The 19,789-nt window shown below is 44.2% G+C and overlaps 1 protein-coding gene across 8 annotated transcripts in view; it reads left to right on the forward strand.

Moving 5' to 3' along the window:
- Positions 1-19,789, forward strand: part of LOC137342013 (oxysterol-binding protein 2-like) — a 286,909-nt gene that overhangs the window by 257,418 nt on the left and 9,702 nt on the right. For all 8 annotated transcript variants that reach the window (XM_068005597.1, XM_068005599.1, XM_068005598.1 and 5 more), the window contains 3 exons: positions 3,452-3,697; positions 9,710-9,830; positions 19,051-19,154. In XM_068005597.1, coding sequence (XP_067861698.1) covers positions 3,452-3,697; positions 9,710-9,830; positions 19,051-19,154 — 471 coding nt within the window. The remainder of the gene's footprint in view (positions 1-3,451; positions 3,698-9,709; positions 9,831-19,050; positions 19,155-19,789) is intronic.

The raw sequence follows: 19,789 nt of genomic DNA on the forward strand, positions 1-19,789 counted from the left end.
ACCTTTTATAAGGTCACCCCTCAGACACCTCCTTTCCAGGCTGAAAAGCCCCAGTCTTTCCTCATAACTCAGACCCCAGACACTGAAGATCAGCCTCCTGGTTCTACTCTGCACTGCCTCCAGCTTTTGAATCGCTTTCTTGCTTCTTGGCGATCAGAACTGGACGCAGTACACTCAAGTTGCGGTCTGACCAGTGCACCATACAGTTTGATGTCGACTTCCTCTGACTTGTACACGGCCAAAACAGTAGAATTCATCAGCATTTTATTGGTTTTGTTGATTGCTGCTCAGCACCGGTTGGACTTGTATAGTGTCAAGTCTACTAAGACTCCAAGGTCTCTTTCAGCTTCATCCTCAGCTATTTCAACACCATTTATCGAGGGTGTATGTCGTGATAAATGGTATTGAGATAAATTTGTCCCAATTCATTTATGCCTTTTTCTTTAGATTCAGTGTTATCCTCATCTCTTTATTTATCTATGGCAACTCATTCTTGGCTAGTTCTTATTTCTTATTAGATTGTATTTCTCCTGAATTCTATTGATCTTTAAATATTGCCCATTGTTGTTTTACCTCTTTGGCAATATTTATCTCCAGTTTATCTTCATCCTCATTCCCTCGTAGTTAGGTGGCTTTTTTTTCCCCAATCCATTACTTTGGTCTTTGTGCTATCTACCTGTCTCAACCATTATCTTAAATCTTATTATATTGTGATCAGGGCTCCCTAGATACTATCCCACACTTACTTCTCTTATTACATGGAATGGGTCTGGAGTTACCTTTGTAGAATGTCTGCCTGTCTCTTGGCTGGCAACCAAAAAACAAGGCAAAAAAATATATAAAATTAGATAATTAAAACTTAAATGTGTATGTGCTGCACCTGACACAGGATGTATTAATTAGCTGTGTGGCTCTGAAACCATCTGTACTGTCCAGTATGTTGCCCCACTAGGTTTGCCCAGAGACTCTGTCCTCCATGCAGTGATTGTTGAAAATGCATTTTGTCGTCCTAAACATTTCCTGCTCATCGAGGTGAGATTAGGGCACCCAGTGTCCACATCCACTCTCCCAAGCCAGGTATGGCATGGTTAGATTCAGTGTAAAGTTCCCTCAACTCTGCCCCAACTGTGTGTTTTAGCACAGACGACCACCCCTACGGGCCAGTGTAGCATTTGCATTTCCCACACCAGCAATTCTCCAGCATCTCTGTGTGACATTGGCAATCTAATTAAGGGCCATTTTATGCTTTGGGCCCATGCTCAGTAGGAACTTAACTAAGATTTCCCAAACTCATTTTATTTAAGGCTGCTCCAGCTATCAGGGAGAGGAGATTTTAATCCAATCAGTCTGGACTAGATTCAAACTCAGGTCCCAGAAATGAGGCCAGTGCTTCACCCATTATACTGCCAATCCCACCTCATCCCATCATGGTTTTAAAAAGATTTTTTGAATGCGATGCAAATAAAACGCTTGCATCGATAAAATGAGCATCAACACTGTGACATTGCATCGCTGTACTCCGATGTTTACTAAATCACAAACTTCAAGTCCGTTTCAGAGCAAAGGTGCAGGAAGCCTGAAAGGAAATGGACCATCCATCTCTCAGGCAGGGATGGAGGCTGCTGGGAGGAGAACAATCCACTTTAGGGAAAGGGGGGAAAAAAATGGATTAATCTGATGCGCTCCCTCAGGCCCCTGCGCTCCCACAGGCCTTTACACGTGCTCACAGACTGATGCCCTCAAGCACAGCCTTCATATGCAGTCTTACACAGACTCCAACCAAGGTCAAGCACACATTTCCATACCTACACATACACAAACTAATCTTTTATCATGCTCTGTGAGCAAAAAATAATCCTTCTGATCACAGATCTTTCTTTAATGAAGAAATAAAACTGCTGATAAATTTGAGTTGTCTAATACTGTGACTGTTTTTTCAATAAATAGCATTGCTAAAAGTTAGTGTCAGTATAGAATCCCAGCCTGCTTTTAAAGAAAGACATGAAGCTGTGAAAATGCCTATTAGGTGAAATGCAAAATGGGCAGACTCCATCCTGCTGGTTGCAAGGAGATTTGATAGAGGTATTCAAGGTCATGAAGGGTCTAGACAGAGTAGATAGAGAGAAACTGTTCCCATTGACAGAAGGGTCAAGAACCACAGGACATAGATTTAAGGTGATCGGCAAAAGAACCAAAGGTAACATGAGGGGAAAACTTTTTTACGTGGCGAGTGGTTAGGATCTGGAATGCACTGCCTGAAGGGGTGGTGGAGGCAGATTCAATCATGGCCTTCAAAAGGGAACTGGATAAGTACTTGAAAGGAAAAAATTTGCAGGGCTACGGGGATAGGGCAGGGGAGTGGAACTGGCTGGATTGCTCTTGCATAGAGCCAGCCCGGACTCGATGGGCCGAATGGCCCCCTTCCGTGCTGTAACTGTTCCGTGATTCTATTTAGCCCCGTTCTGTTCTCTACACCTAACGTCCATGGCATAGAACAGCACCACCTGCTGCATCCACAAAGAAAGGATATTGGAGTTCAGAGAGATGGAGTGATTTGAATTTATGATAAAATATGAGGAAAATAAAAGGTGACTGGGATAGTGCAGTAAGGTTCAGGAAAGTCTTCAAATAAATTCTACAAGCACATGGATTCGAGATCAGATATCACTGTAGAACTGTCAAATCAACATTAGTAGCAACAGATTCGAAACCTACAGCAACTCTCTATTGTGCTAGGCTGAACACATTATGCTTTATAAGATCAAGGGCAGAAATTGTCTGGTATTCAACCGAATGCCACACTTGTATTACAGAATAACTGACATAGAGTAAATGGTTGCAGTCACGAGAATAATGCTGTCAACTTGAATAATATTATAGAGAGAAAGACTTGCAATTGTATCACTTTTTTCATGACCTCAGGACACCCCAAAACGCTATACAGCCAATGAAGTACTTTTGAAGAGTAGTCACTGTTGTAATGTAGAAAGCGCAGCAGCCAATTTGCGTACAGCAAGGTCCCACAAACAGCATATGAGAAATGAGATAATGACCAGATCATTTTTTTTAATGACGTTGGGTTGCTCAGGACACCCAGGAGAACTCCCCTGCTCCTCTACGAAATAGTGCCATGGGATCTCTTGCGTCCACCTGAGAGGGCGGACAGGGCCTCAGTTAACATCTCATCCGAAAGACAGCATCTCCGACAGTGCAGTGCTCCCTCAGTACTGCACTGGGAGTGTCAGCCTACATTATGTGCTCAAGTCTCTGGAGTGGGACTTGAACCCACAACCTTCTGACTGTGAGGAGAGAGTGCTACCAATGAGCCACGGCTGACAAAGCAATTAACGCACTTGTTAATGTCGCACAGTGTAATTGCATCCTCTCAAGGCTTAAACAACCACTGATTTTATTAAACATAGCTCTTAGCTTATGTTCTCTTTGCTTCCAGGTGAATTTCAATGAGCCTTTATCGATGCTTCAGAGACTAACTGAAGATCTAGAGTATCACGATTTATTGGACAAGGCAGCTCGGTGTGACAGCCCCGCGGAGCAGATGTGCTATGTGGCTGCATTCTCCGTGTCTTCCTACTCAACAACCGTCCATCGCACAGCAAAGCCATTTAACCCTCTGCTTGGGGAGACCTTTGAACTGGACCGGCTAGAGGAGAGCGGCTTCTGCTCGCTGTGTGAGCAGGTGAGGGTTCTCTGAGAGGCAGCTGGAGCCATTGTCTTTATTATTAGACTTTCATCTGTGTACATCCTTCCCTTAACAAATCCATGCTGACTGACCTTGATTAGCCTATGCCTTTCTAAATTACGATTTATGCTGTCCCTCAGAATTGATTTCAATAATTTTCCCACCACTGAAGTTAGATTGACTGGCCTATAGTTACTCGGTCTATCTCTTTCTCCCTTTTTTAAACAACGGTACAACATTAGCAGTCCTCCAATCCTCCGGTAGCATTGCCTGTAGCCAGGGAGGTTCGGAGCATCAGAAGTTGCTATGGCCCTGGGTCTTTCCAGGCACCTGAAAGAGACATCAGTAGGGTCAGTCAGTATGCAGTTCACTGCTGCATCACAGATGTAAGAGGTGTCCTTTCTTCAACTTGGATCTGCGTACGTCAAGTTCTATATAGGGACACCTCACCAACTAAAGAGGCAGACTGACATTTTTGAGTTCATAACAATAAAAAATCTATAAAATCTCAGTCCCACATTCCCAACACCCAGTCCTCACCCCTAACATCTGTGCACGCATCTCTAAAATTGGATTTCTCCTTTCCCTTGCACCCTCTGCCCCACCACTAACAACCACTCATTCACCTACTACATTCCTGGCCCAGGAAATCTCTACCCAGTTTCCTCCATCTTTCAAAACCTCCTCAAACCCTTCTCTTCAGCCTTAGTTTGGGTGCCTATCCTTGCCTCTACATTCCCCTTTTTTTTTCCTAAACTCAGTGACCACCATATCCCTTTCCTTCGTATTGTGAAGTGAGATGTCTTCCTGCACATGAAGAATGTTATATAAATGTAAGTTGTTATATAATTTCCTCTTAAACATCCTGGTTGCTTTGGCTTTAGTAGCTACTTGCAGTAATACATTCCATGTTCTAATAATCCTTTACATATAAAAATTGCTTGGAACCTCCCCCTTAATGCTTTTAGTAATAATAAATTCATGCCCCCTTGTTACTGATTCACTGACCAGTGGAAATAATCTTTCACTAGTTACTATCTCAAACATGTCATTCCCGAGTACAAGGCTCCATTCATTGTACCTGTAGATGGTGCCCTCCCTTTTATCAACAGAAAGGGTTGCTGTTCTATTAACATCCAGATAGCATATGTGGAGCCATCCTAAGAGATCTCCTTGTGGTTTCGCTGGCTGCCTATTTGTATGTGTTGCCTGCCTCCGTGCTAGGAAGACCCTGACCTGTGCTGGCTGTGGGGGCCTGTGTGTTTTGAGGTGCTCCCCTGTCACTGGTCCAGAGACACATGCTGCCAAGGAACTGGCAGTGACTGTGTTGTGCCTTCATGCTGCTGTTGGAGGCTGAGTCCTGATGGTGGCCACCGATCTCTGTAAACAGGGGTCATTGCAGTGTGATGAGGAGTATGATCCCTAATGATGATTGTAACTAACTTGTTACCAATGTATGAAACTGGGCTTTATCAGGTCTTGGACTGTGGTAATGAGTCAGTCCCATGGCATCATCAGTGGGAGCAGTCCTAAGAGGCGCTCCAACAGGACTCACCGTTGGCATGCCTGAGGCCTCCCCTGCTGAGGCCACTAATCTTACATGCTCATTGAAAATAATTTTACAACACCAAGTTATAGTCCAACAAATTTATTTTAAATTCCACAAGCTTTCGGAGGCTTCCTCCTTCCTCAGGTGAATCGTGTCGAAATGACATTTTCGAATCCTTCGCATTTGAAAATCACAGAACAATGCCTGGTGATTGCCTTGGCAACGGGCAGTAATCACAGTGAGCAGACAGAAAGGTGTCACCTAAAAGGCCACCGAATATACAAACCCCCAAAAAAGAGAGAGAGAGAGAGAGAGAGAGAGAAGGAAGACAGTCAATGACCCGTTATATTAAAAACAGATAACATTTGTTCGCTGGTGGGGTTACGTGTAGTGTGACATGAACCCAAGATCCCGGTTGAGGCCGTCCTCATGGGTGCGGAACTTGGCTATCAATTTCTGCTCGACGATTTTGCGTTGTCGTGTGTCTCGAAGGCCGCCTTGGAGTATGCTTACCCGAAGGTCGGTGGCTGAATGTCCATGACTACTGAAGTGTTCCCCGACAGGGAGAGAACCCTCCTGTTTGGCAATTGTTGCACGGTGTCCGTTCATCCTTTGTCGCAGCGTCTGCATGGTCTCGCCAATGTACCATGCTCTGGGGCATCCTTTCCTGCAACGTATGAGGTAGACAACGTTGGCCGAGTCACAGGAGTATGAACCGTGCACCTGGTGGGTGGTGTCCTCTCGTGTGATGGTGGTATCTGTGTCGATGATCTGGCATGTCAAGGCAGCTGCAGGCTCTGCACCATTGGATAAGTGGGAGGAGAGGGGATGCACAGCAACCAAAGTCGGAGGACCATTAGGTACAGGCTGGGACGCAGGGCCAAAGGAGGTTGGACAAGGTGAAGCCTGTTGCCGAGGTCTAATTTTGAAGTAATTCGATGATTTAGCAGCATTGTTGGAGGTATGTTCTGACTCCGGCAACTCAGTTGTACGCCTGACCTCACAGAAAGTAACCTGGGTACATCTGAACCTGCCAATGTCCTAAAGAAAGGGATTAAAGATAAACTCTCATTTAACACCTGCTCAATGTTCCAGGAAGAAATGAATCTCCTAAATGGCTACACAACTGGGTTAAATTTTACTGTTGGAGAGCTTCGGTCAGAACCAAGAACTACATAAAATTTACAGCACAGAAACGAGCCATTCAGCTCATCTGGTCCATGCCTGTGTTTATGCTCCACACGAACTTCCTCCCAGCACCCCCATCCCCCCACTCCGAGACAGACCTTGTCTTGAAAGTGTTTGGAGTTTTTTGTTTAATTTTTGTTTTAAAATGTTTGTGTTCATCAAGTTGAGGGAAATTACTTACGGGACATGAGATACTTCCCATTTCAAGCACAGTGTGAGTATCAAACACTCCCAGACCAGATGTGACATGGTTAGATACAGAATAAAGCTCCCTCTAATCTGTCCCAGCCTTAGAAGACTGCTCCCCCCCCCCTCCCCCACCATACCATTGAGATTTATTCCTACTCCCCACATCAGCTAGCCTCTGAGTGAGATTGCGAAGCTGTGCTAAATCTTGGGGCAATTTTGTGCTGTGGGTCCATGCCCACTCAGACCTGGATTGGGCCTGCCCAACTTCATTTCACATGGGATCCTTAAGGCCAGTATACAAATGAGATATTCGTTCCATCAGTCTTTGCTGGAATTAAACTCAGACTCGAGGTAAAAGGACAGTGACTAACCCGTTGCACCACCCAGTGGGAGACATTGGGTTTGAGCATTTTTTTTTATTCGTTCATGGGATGTGGGCGTCGCTGGCAAGGCCAGCATTTATTGCCCATCCCTAATTGCCCTTGAGAAGGTGGTGGTGAGCCGCCTTCTTGAACCGCTGCAGTCCGTGTGGTGAAGGTTCTCCCACAGTGCTGTTGCTGCATTGCATCCTGTGGATACTACACACTGCAGCCACAGTGCGCCAGTGGTGAAGGGAGTCGATGTTTAGGGTGGTGGATGGGGTGCCAATCAAGCGGGCTGCTTTGTCCTGGATGGTGTCGAGCTTCTTGAGTGTTGTTGGAGCTGCACTCATCCAGGCAAGTGGAGAGTATTCCATCACACTCCTGACTTGTGCCTTGTAGATGGTGGAAAGGCTTTGGGGAGTCAGGAGGTGAATCACTCACCGCAAAATACCCAGCCTCTGACCTGCTCTTACAGCCACAGTATTTATATGGCTGGTCCAGTTAAGTTTCTGGTCAATGGTAACCCCCAGGATGTTGATGGTGGGGGATTTGGCGATGGTAATGCCGTTGAATGTCATGGGGAGGCAGTCAGACCCTCTCTTGTTGGAGATAGTCATTGCCTGGCACTTGTCTGGCGCGAATGTTACTTGCCACTTATGAGCCCAAGTCTGGATGTTGTCCAGGTCTTGCTGCATGCGGGCTCGGACTGCTTCGTTATCCGAGGGGTTGCGAATGGAACTGAACACTGTGCAATCATCAGCGAAAATCCCCATTTCTGACCTTATGATGGAGGGAAGGTCATTGATGAAGCAGCTGAAGATGGTTGGGCCTAGGACACTGCCCTGAGGAACTCCTGCAGCAATGACCTGGGGCTGAGATGATTGGCCTCCAACAACCACTACCATCTTCCTTTGTGCTAGGTATGACTCCAGCCACTGGAGAGTTTTCCCCCTGATTCCCATTGACTTCAATTTTACTAGGGCTCCTTGATGCCACACTCGGTCAAATGCTGCCTTGATGTCAAGGGCAGTCACTCTCACCTCACCTCTGGAATTCAGCTCTTTTGTCCATGTTTGGACCAAGGCTGTAATGAGGTCTGGAGCCGAGTGGTCCTGGCGGAACCCAAACTGAGCATTGGTGAGCAGGTTGTTGGTGAGTAAGTGCCGCTTGATAGCACTGTCCATGACACCTTCCATTACTTTGCTGATGATTGAGAGTAGACTGATGGGGCGGTAATTGGCCGGATTGGATTTGTCCTGCTTTTTGTGGACAGGACATACCTGGGCAATTTTCCACATTGTTGGGTAGATGCCAGTGTTGTAGCTGTACTGGAACAGCATGGTAGAGGCGCAGCTAGTTCTGGAGCACAAGTCTTCAGCACTACAGCCGGGATGTTGTTGGGGCCCCATAGCCTTTGCTGTATCCAGTGCACTCAGCCGTTTCTTGATATCACGTGGAGTGAATCGAATTGGCTGAAGACTGGCTTCTGTGATGGTGGGGATATCTGGAGGAGGCCGAGATGGATCATCTACTCGGCATTTCTGGCTGAAGATGGTTGCAAATGCTTCAGCCTTGTCTTTTGCACTCGTGCTGGACTCCGCCATCATTGAGGATGGGGATGTTTGCAGAGCCTCCTCCTCCCGTTAGTTGTTTAATTGTCCATCATTCACGACCGGATGTGGCAGGATTGCAGAGCTTTGATCTGATCCGTTGGTTGTGGAATCGCTTTGCTCTGTCTATAGCATGTTGCTTCCGCTGTTTAGCATGCATGTAGTCCTGAGTTGTAGCTTCACCAGGTTGGCACCTCATTTTTAGGTATGCCTGTTGCTGCTCCTGGCATGCTCTTCTACACTCCTCATTGAACCAGGGTTGATCCCCTGGCTTGTTGGTAATGGTGGAGTGAGGAATATGCCGGGCAATGAGGTTACAGATTGTGCTGGAGTACAATTCTGCTGCTGCTGATGGCCCACAGCGCCTCATGGATGCCCAGTTTTGAGCTGCTAGATCTGTTCTGAATCTATCCCATTTAGCACGGTGGTAGTGCCACACAACATGATGGATGGTGTCCTCAGTGCGAAGACGGGACTTCGTCTCCACGAGGACTGTGCAGTGGTCACTCCTACCAATACTGTCATGGACAGATGCATTTGCGACAGATGGATTGGTGAGGATGAGGTCAAGTAAGTTTTTCCCTCGTGTTGGTTCGCTCACCACCTGCCGCAGGCCCAGTCTGGCAGCTCTGTCCTTCCTTGACTCGGAATAATCGATAAATCTAGCTCATAGTTACTAAATGACCAAATAAATGGTTCGAACCATTAACTGATCCAGTTATAACACTATTACACATATCAGCAGGACTTAAAAGGCTGCTAGACTCTGATTAATAAGGAACCAATGTTGCATATTCCCTAAAGCACCATTAAACTGAAGATTGCAATCTGGAATCTTCATATCTATAAATAAGACCCTATTAAAGGCATCAATAATTACTGTCACTAATGTCTATAGCTGGTGAATGTGCATCTTGGAGCACTCGATGTGCGTTCATGCATACATTAGAATGTATTAAGAAAAGATTCCTTACTGCTATTTTCTTTGTGTTTTGAGATATAGCAACTTGAAATAACCCAAAGACATCTCCAGTCATTGACCTGCTTACAATACTGTAGCACGTTCTGCTGACCTGACCTGGTTATATGTATGTCTCTCTCCTGTTTGCAGGTGAGCCATCATCCTCCTGCTGCTGCCCACCACGTCTATTCTAAGTACGGCTGGACCCTGTGGCAGGAAATTACCATCACCAGCAAATTCCGTGGGAAGTACCTCTCCATCATGCCACTAGGTAAGGGTCTCACAGCTCAGCCTGCAGTATTCCTGCAACTGGGAATAACTGGATCACTAACAGCATTCTTCAGCAGTAGGAATGCTTGGCAAAGAGTAGCATTTGTGCACCATCTCCCCTAATATCACAGATAGTCACTGTTGGTGTAACAGTACAGTGGATATAATTGTGCTCTTTCTCTCTACTGAATTAAAGGAATGCTACCAACTAAAATTAGACATATGCTTCATATTTGTCATAATCACACCCAATAAAACATTTAAATAGTGATTTTAACCATGACTATCAATATCTATTGTGGATTAAGATGAGGAAGATGTTGGTCTATTTTGTGAAGGCGTCAACACTCTTGGAGCTGCCTCTGGGTAGAACAGGCTGTGTTTCTAAGAGGGTATGTGAATACTTTTATTCACTAACCCATTGTATGGCCGTTACTTTTATTAAACTTTATTTAGGATGACAGAGACACAATAATGCATAAATTATACACGGGGCCCGTGTGCCGATGTGAGGTGTAAATGTTTTTGGTGGTGCCCAACTCTGGCTCCATTCTCTTAGAAATTAGCTGATCACCTTATGTTTAGGGAATGGATGTCCTTACGTACAAATTTATAAGTTATTCCACAAGATAATAGGGATCAAAGACATTTATTGGCTTTCATAGGAATTAAGCATACAATGATAGCTATTATTACCAACAATGACATATATACAATGATAACTATTACTAACAATTACACACATACTTGAGACATACAGTAAAATGCATTATCAGAGAATTCACTGTGTCACAGGTTTGAGCTCGAGGGGATCGGCTAGCCAAGCTTGTCGAATTCTGAAGTATCTACTCTAACACCCCTCTTTTTTGTTACCTTTCTTCCACTCTGGCAATGTGAGAATCCGCATGTTTCAAAGTATTAGCCCATCCAATTAGCTGCACTTCACTTTTAACAAGAATCACTCCCCAAGCTTCACCTTGATTGAACTGTCAATCAATTCATTCAACTGGAGACAATTAGAGGCCCAATTCTTCAGATTGGCAAAGGTAGTTTGGAGGACGAGTTCATGGAATGCATTCGAGATGGTTTTTTCGAGCAATATGTCATGGAACCAACCAGGGAACAGGCTATTTTAGATCTTGTATTGTGTAATGAGACAGGGTTAATTAGTAATCTCTCAGTGAAGGATCCTCTGGGGAAGAGCGATCATAATATGATAGAATTTCACATTGAGTTTGAGAGTGACATACTCAAGTTCAAAACTGGAGTCTTAAACTTAAATAAAACCAATTGTATAGGGTTGAGGGGCAAATTGGCTAAAGTAGATTGGGAAATTAAATTAAAGGGTATGTCGGTTGAAAAGCAATGGCAAACATATAAAGAAATATTTCAATATTCTCAACAAATATACATGCCACTGAGAAATAAAAACTCCATGGGAAAAGTGATCCACCCATGGCTAACTAAAGAAGTTAAGGATAATATTAGATTGAAAGAAGAGGCCTATAATGTTGCCAAGAAGAGTAGTAATCCTAAGGATTGGGAGAGTTTTAGAAACCAACAAAGGATGACCAAAAAATTGATAAAAAGAGAAAATAGAATATGAAAGTGAAGTGGCAAGAAATATAAAAACAGATTATAAGAGCTTCTACAAGTATGTAAAAGGGAAGAGAGCAGCAAAAGTAAACGTTGGTCCCCTAGAGGCTGAGACAGGAAAAATTATAATGGGGAATCAGGAAATGGCAGATGTGTTAAACAAATATTTTGTATCTGACTTCACAGTAAAAGACACAAAAAGCATACCAAAAATAGTGAGGAACCAAGGGGCTAATGAGAGTGAGGAACTTAAAGTAATTATTATCAGTAGAAAAAAAGTACTTGAGAAATTAAAGGGACTAACAGCCGATAAATCCCCTGGACCTGATGGTCTACCTCTGAGGGTTCTAAAAGAGGTAGCTGCAGAGATAGTGGATGCATTGGCTATGATCTTCCAAAATTTCCTAGATTCTAGAACGGTCCCAGCTATTCAAGAAAGGAGGGAGAGAGAAAACAGGGAACTACAGGCTGGTTAACCTGACATCAGTCATTGGGAAAATGCTGGAATCCATTATTAAGGAAGTGGTAACAGGGCACTTAAAAAACCATAATCTGATTAGGCAGAGTCAACATGGTTTTATGAAAGGGAAATAGTGTTTGATAAATCTATTCGTTTTTTGAGGATGTAACTAGCCGGGTAGATAAAGGGGAACCAGTAGATGCAGCATATTTAGATTTTCAAAAGGCATTCGATAAGATGCCATTCTTAAGTTCGTTACGCAAGATAAGGGCTTGGGGTTGGGGATAACACATTAGCATGGATAGAGGATTGGTTAATGGACAGGAAACAGAGAATTAGGGATAAAGGGGTCATTTTCATGACATGGCAAGCTGTAACTAGTGGGGTACCGCAATGATAGGTGCTTGGGCCTCAGCTAATTACAATCTATATTAATGACTTGGATGAAGAGACCAAGTGTAGTGTATCCAAGTTTGTTGACGATACAAAGCTAGGTGGGAAAGTAAGCTGTGAGGACACAGAGTCTGCAAAAGGATATCAACAGGTTAAGTGAGTGGGCAAGAAGGTGGCAGATGGAGTATAATGTGGGGAATTATGAGGTTATTCACTGGTGGGAAGAATAGAAAAACATAATATTTTTTTAAATGATGAGAAATTATTAAATATTGGTGTCTAGAGAGACTTGGATGTCCTGGTACAAGAAACACAAAAAGTTAGCATGCAGGTACAACAAGCAATTATGAAGGCAAATAGCATGTTGGCCTTTATTACAAAGGGGTTGGAGTACAAGAGTAAGGAAGTCTTACTACAGTTGTATAGGGCTTTGGTGAGACCTCACCTGGAGTATTGTGTACAGTTTTGGTGTCCTTATCTAAGGAAGGATATACTTGCCTTAGAGACAGTGCAATGAAGGTTCACTAGATTAATTCCTGGGTTGAGAGGTTTGTCCTATGAGGAGAGGTTGAGTAGAATGGGCCTGTACTCTCTGGAGTTGTTTCTCCTGGCTGGAGAGTCTAGAACTAGGAGGCATAGTTGCAAGATAAGGGGTCGACCATGTAAGACTGAGATAAGGCATTTCTTCACTCAGAGTTGTAAATCTTTGGAATTCTCCACTCCAGAGGGCTATGGATGCTGAGTTGAGTATATTCAAGGCTGAGATCGATAGATTTTTGGACTCTAGGGGAATCGAGAGATACGGGGATCGGGCAGAAAAGTGGAGTTGAGGTTGAAGATTATCCATGATCTGATTGAATGGCGGAGCAGGCTTGAGGGGCCGTATGGCCTACTCCTGCTCCTATTTCTTATGTTATCACTTGACCAAATTCCTCAACAATGTTCTCGGAGGAGTTGGCCATCCTAGCTTTCGAATCAATGGCACCATTAACCTTACAACTATCACACAGCTGAACAACTTATGGAAGTTGATACTGCCCTCTCATCTAACAAAGGAAGTCTGTTTTTGCTTCTGCTCAACTCTTATCAACAAAGATGGTCTCTACTTGTTCTGTGTCTGTACAGTAACTTATCAGCTAAAGCTGTCTGACTGGAATTCCTTTTAATTTAAACTGTCCTTCTAACAGAAACTTACTTAACAGGCAAAAGCTAAAAGTTACGAATTAACTGTTCTATGGCAGGAGTACTTCATTTCTGACCATATTCCCTCAGGTTAATAATGTAATTTGAGAGCTCCCTATCCATTCAGCCCACCTAGCAAAGATGCCGATTGGGAAATGAGTTGTGGGTGAATCTCTCTGAAGTATTTGTTGCCATAACTGTTACAACACTGTTTCTCATTTAAAGGGACATTGTTGCATTTAGGGCGGGGTGGGGGGGGGTGTCGAGGGGTGGAGGGAGCCATCAAGAGCTACGCGACATAATGACGTCAGACTGAAGCAACAGGTGGTTCTCGGCATCAGGGAGAGCAGCACTTCACAGGAGTTAGTACTCCTTTTAAATTTGTTCTCACGCCATCCTGCAGCCGATTTGCTTCAAGACCACAGTCTGTGCCACTCTTAAACTGGCTACTCATCCATATCTGAGAGAACAGGTCATAGGTGACTCAGCAAAATATTTGGGCCTCCACACACCGATTTCCCCCTATTGATGCATTTAAGGGGAAGCTACATGAGGAGGAAAGGAATAGAACGATATCTTGATAGGGTTAGCTGAAGAGGGGTTGGAGAAGGCTGGTGTGGAGCATAAATACCGGCATAGACCAGATGGGCCGAATGGCCTGTTTCAGAGCTGTAGTTTTGATGTAACTCGATATTGGAATGGCCTGATATTAGGAGCATGCTACCCAAGAAATCATGGATGTGAAAGTATATCCAGATTTCAGTATATTGTAAGTGGTATAACAACAGGGCACAGTAGAGGGACCAGGGAAAGGTATAAATTTCCCATAGCCTAATCTGTGCTCCTGCAACACGTTTAGCAGATGAAGGTTACCTCCGTGCTTGAACTTCTGTAAACAAAACAGCTCAATGGCAGAAGGTGCAGCAACAGCAGTGACCCCAGCAGCGCCCACTCACCAAGCTATCTGCAGGAAGTAAACGGCCCCAGCAGTATCAACAGGTATTTCTCCCCCCCCCCCCCCCCCAAGGCACCAGAGGCAACAGCGGATTTCTCCCCCTTGCAGCAGCGCAGCTCAGGTCTCCATTACACTCAGTAATGGGAGGTCTCTGTTTTTTTGGCCGGGTTTTGCTGAGGTTCAATTCTTCCAGGACAGTCAGGAAGTGTCTCCGCTTCGAAGGCAATGTGGGTCAGTGAGCGGAATTCCCTCTGTAATGGGTGATGTTTGTCGGCCTGTGACAGTCAAGTGTTGAAATTTCCCATTAAACTGTTAAATTTCTATTTTGTTATTATCATCTTCAAGGGATTTTTGGGCGTGCTAAGTTTCCGCAACCGCCTGCTAGGGAAAGCTCTGCTCTTGGAACACACTAAAAATTGGTTTAAAGGGATGGTCATGCGATTACTAAAATGCCCTCTGAAACATTAGGGATTGCTATCTCTGCAAAGCTCTTGTTCACTCCTCCATTTGCCCACTCGCTTTCCCCTGTAACCAAAGCAGATGGATACCTGTCTTTTCATTTCTTCTCACACTGTCGTCCAGGGCTCCAAAAATTCTTTCCATGCGAGAAAATTATTTAGTGTAAGTCCAGCCTCGCACACTCTGAGTCTCGTATACCGTACGCATTGGAGAAATGCAGATTGGATGACAGCTTTGCCAAACATCTTTCTTTTAAAACAAGCCGGATGCCAATCTCCCTGTGGAGTGCAGAATTACCCCTAGTGTCTCCTGTTGCTCCTGGGCATTCTTCAGTCCTTTGATCTGAGCATTGACTTTAGTAACATCAGGCCTTAACTGTTCACTCCCTCCATATTCCCATACAGATTTCCCTCCCCCCATGTTCCCATATAGATAAAAAGAAAAACCTGCAGAAGTTGAAAACTTAAAGTAAAAGCAAAAAAATATCGGGAAATACACAGTGGATCCGTCAGTACCTGAAAAGAGGAAAATCCGGTCAATATTTTGGGTGAAGATCAGAACTCAGAACCAAGTTGTCATGAAGATTCTAGCTGAAAGGTTAACCACTCTTTTTCCTCTTTACAGATGCTGACACATTAGCCGTGTATTTCCAGCATTTCTTATTCCACTATCATTCACAATCCGGTGTTTTGAACTAATTTCCAACTCATCCATTGTCTTTCCCAAAGCCTTTGTGTTTGAAATATCTTTATGTCTAATCCCCCATCAGTTCTGACGTCTACTGTGAAGCACTTTCCTTTCCAACATTTCAAATACTGTTAACAAACAATCAAACGCTTTAGTTGCCTATTTGTAAAAATAATTAGTAGATTTGAATATCTGACTTTCCCCTCTGCTTTGTTCTCTTTGTTCTATCACATTTCAGTGTGATCTCCTGGACTGGTCTCGATCGGCTAAGGGGGTCGGAGAGGAATTTTCTCTTTTTTTCCCCCATTAATGGCCCTGGGTTTTTGCCTCTCCCAGGAGATGACATGCCTGCGGGAGAAGGGGTGTGGGGAGGGGTAGGAAGGGTCTGGTCATGCTCCAACCATCGTGAGTGTGGGGAAGGCTTGATGGACGAGCTGGTCTTTTCCTGACCGTCATTTTCGAATGTTCGTATCCTGGCATCCTTGTGGTCCAGTAGAAGTAGTGAGCGTGCCAGTTCTGATGAAAGGTTACATTTGCAACATGAATCTGTCTTTTCTCTGTTAGATGTTGATCTCCATGTTGTGCGTTTCCAGCTTTTGTGGTTTTTCTTTCTCCCTTTCTTGTTTAAAACAGTTACTTTCCAAGCGATTAGCCGCTTTTAGAATCATAGAATCATACAGCACAGAAGTAAGCCATTCGGCCAATCGAGCCTGTGCTGGCTCTTTGAAAGAACTAGCCAATTAGTCCCACTTTCACTGCTCTTTCCCCATAGCCCTGCAATTTTCTCCCCTTCAAGTATTTATCCAGTTCCCTTTTGAAAGTTAGAATCATAGAATGGTTATAGCACAGAAGGCTATTCGGCCCATCAAGCCCATGCCAGCTCTTTATAAGAGCAATCCAGTTAGTCCCAATCCCCTAGTCTTTCCCCGTAGCCCTGCACATTTTTTCCCTTCAAGTATTTATCCAATTACTTTTTGAAAGCCGTGATTGAATCTGCTTCCACCACCCCTTCAGGAAGCGCATTCCAGATCATAACTACTCGCTGTGTAAAAAAAGTTTTTCCTCATGTTGCCTTTGGTTCTTTTGCCAATCACTTTAAACCTGTGTACTCTGATTTTCACCCCTTCCACCAATGGGAACAGTTTCTCTTTCTTTACTTTAACTAAACCCTCTGTGATTTTGAACACTTCTATCAAATCTCCTCTCAACCTTCTCTGCTGTAAAGAGAACAACTCCAGCTTCTCCAGTCTACCCTCATAACTGAAGTCCCTCATTCCTGGAATCATTCTAGTAAATCTTTTCTGCACCCTCTCTAATCCTTCCTAATGTGCGGTGCCCAGAATTGGACACACTACTCCAGTTGTGGCTGAACCAATGTTTTATAAAAGTTCAACATAACCTCCTTGCTTTTGTACTCTATGCCTCTATTTATAAAGCCCAGGATCCCGTATGCTTTTTTAACCGCTTTCTCAATCTGACCTGCCGCCTTCAAAGATTTGTGTGCATACATCCCCAGGTCTCTCTGTTCCTGCACCCCCTGTAGAATTGTACCATTTAGTTTATATTGCCTCTCCTCGATCTTCCTGCCAAAATGTATCACTTTGCACTTGTCTGCGTTAAATTTCACCTGCCATGTCTCCGCCCATTCCACCAGCCTATCTGTGTCCTCTTGAAGTCTATTACTATCCTCCTCACTGTTTACTACACTTTCAAGTTTTGTGTCCAAGTCCAAGTCCAAGTCATTAATATATATCAAAAAAGCAGCGATCCTAGTACCAACCCCTGGGGAACACCACTCTATATCTTCCTCCAGTCCGAAAAACAACCGTTCACCACTACTCTCTTCCCTGTCACTTAGCCAATTTCGTATCCATGCTGCCACTGCCCTTTTTATTCCATAGGCTTCAATTTTGCTGACAAGCCTATTATGTGACACTTTATCAAACGCCTTTTGAAAGTTCATATACACAACATCAACCGCATTGCCCTCATCAACTCTTCCTGTTACCTCATCAAAAAACTCTATCAAGTTAGTTAAACATGATTTGTCTTTAACAGATCCTTGTTGGCTTTCATTTATTAATCCACATTTGTCCAAGTGACTATTAATTTTGTCCCAGATTATCGTTTCTAAAAGTTTCCCCACCACAGAGGTTAAACTGACTGGCCTGTAATTGCCGGGTTTATCCTTGCACCCTTTTTTTGAATCTGCTTCCAGCTCCCTTTCAGGCAGTCCATTCCAGATCATAACAAATCGCTGCTTAAAAAAAAATTCTTCTCATCTCACCTCTGGTTCTTTTGCCAATTACCTTAAGTCTGTGTCCTCTGGTTACCGACCCTTCTGCCAGTGGAAACAGTTTCACCCTATTTACTCTATCAAAACACTTCATGATTTTGAACTTCTATTAAATCTCCCCTTTCTCTGCTCTAAGGAGAACAATCCCAGCTTCTCTAGTCTCTCCATGTAACTGAAGCCTTTCATCCCTGGTCCCATTCTAGTAAATCTCCTCTGCACCCTCTCCAAGGCCTCTAATCGGACTTTACACCTAACACCCCTCCCCGACTCTGGGGAAGACCATTTTTACTAATCTGTAATAAAAACAGAAAATGCTGGCAACACTCAGCAGGTCAGGCAGCATCTGTGGAGAGAGGAAGGTCGGGTTAATGTTTCAGGTCAATGACCTTTCATCAGAAACTTGTGTCCTGTAATCTTAGTGTCATTCTAACGCCCTGGTTGCATGTACATTATCCATGTCTCTCAGCCTTTTAAAGACCTGAATTATGTCCACTCTCGACTTCACTTTTCCAGTCAAAAGAGGTTTGGCTCTTGTACAGTGGTGGACTGTTTTATAACTTTGAGTCTGAATCATCCATGCAGATTTGAATACTAATTTCAATTTGAAATTAAGCTCTTCAGAACATATGAACATATGAAATTGACAGCTGGTCCATCAAGCTTGTCCCATGCCATGATGGCCGGACCATCATGGCTAAACACTCCCCCCCCCCCAACCCTCCCCACCCCCACAGCCATGTACTCTCTTACCTTCCACATGATGCGTTCACTGCCCCAGTCAGGAACTCCCTCTTGAAGGCAGAGAGTCAGCACCCACCACACCAGCCGGCAATGTATTCCAGAAGAACTGCCTAATATCCAGTCTATTCCTACTCTTACATAGTTTAAACTCGTGTCCCCTGGTCCTCCCCAACCTGTTAAACTGGAATAATCTATCTATAGGGACGCTATCCAGCCCTTTAATTATTTTATAGACCTCTATCATGTCACCTCTAAGACTTTGCAGCTCAGAGATCAGCCTGTCTGCATTGCTAGGGAATGGGACGTGTCTCCAGCCTGTGCACCCACGGTCAGGTTCTCAGACTGTCCGTCTGATAAAACAGAGGATAGGATGCAGGGGTACAGAATACACGGGTTAACCCCAAATAAAAGGACACCTGCTCTGCTCTCATCTGTCTCTTATTGTTCCACAGGTGCTATTCACTTACAGTTCCACTGTGGGGGCAACCACTATGTGTGGAGGAAAGTCACCTCCACAGTGCACAACATCATCGTGGGCAAACTGTGGATCGACCAGGTTAGTGACGAGCTGTCTACAGCTCTTTCAAACTCTCTACTGCAGCTCAGAACAGAAATAAACTTCTTCTGACTTAAGTATGTGGAAATTCAAGTAGTTACGGAAAGATCATTTCACCAGGGAGAGGGTGGGTCGCCATCTTACAATCTCTTGTTCCTCCATTAACTAACAAAGGGAATGGGAGAGGGCGGGAGAAATTCACCCTCCCCCAGGTAAGAAGGCGGCCGTGCACGCACATGTTTTCATTATAACAAAGTATGAACTGAGCCAGCTCCATAATACCGGGGCTTACAGGGTTAAATTATAAGGACAGGTTGCATAAACTTGGCTTGTATTCCCGTGAGTATTCCCTTGAGATTGATCTGATTGAGGCATTTAAAATGTGGAAAGGATTTGATAGGGTAGATACAGAGGAACTATTTCCTGTGGTGGGGGAATCAAGAACGAGGGGACAAAACCTTAAAATTAGAGCTAGGCTGTTCAGGAGGGAAATCAGGAAGCACCTTTTCACAAACGTAGTAGAAATTTGGAACTCTGCCCCCAAAAGACTGTGGATGCTGAGACAATTGGAGCTTTTAAGACTGAGATCGATAGATTTCTGTTAGTTAAGGGCACCAAGCTAAATGAGGTGCAGA

The sequence above is a fragment of the Heptranchias perlo genome, chromosome 25, assembly GCF_035084215.1.
Source record: "Heptranchias perlo isolate sHepPer1 chromosome 25, sHepPer1.hap1, whole genome shotgun sequence".
NCBI lineage: Eukaryota > Metazoa > Chordata > Chondrichthyes > Hexanchiformes > Hexanchidae > Heptranchias > Heptranchias perlo.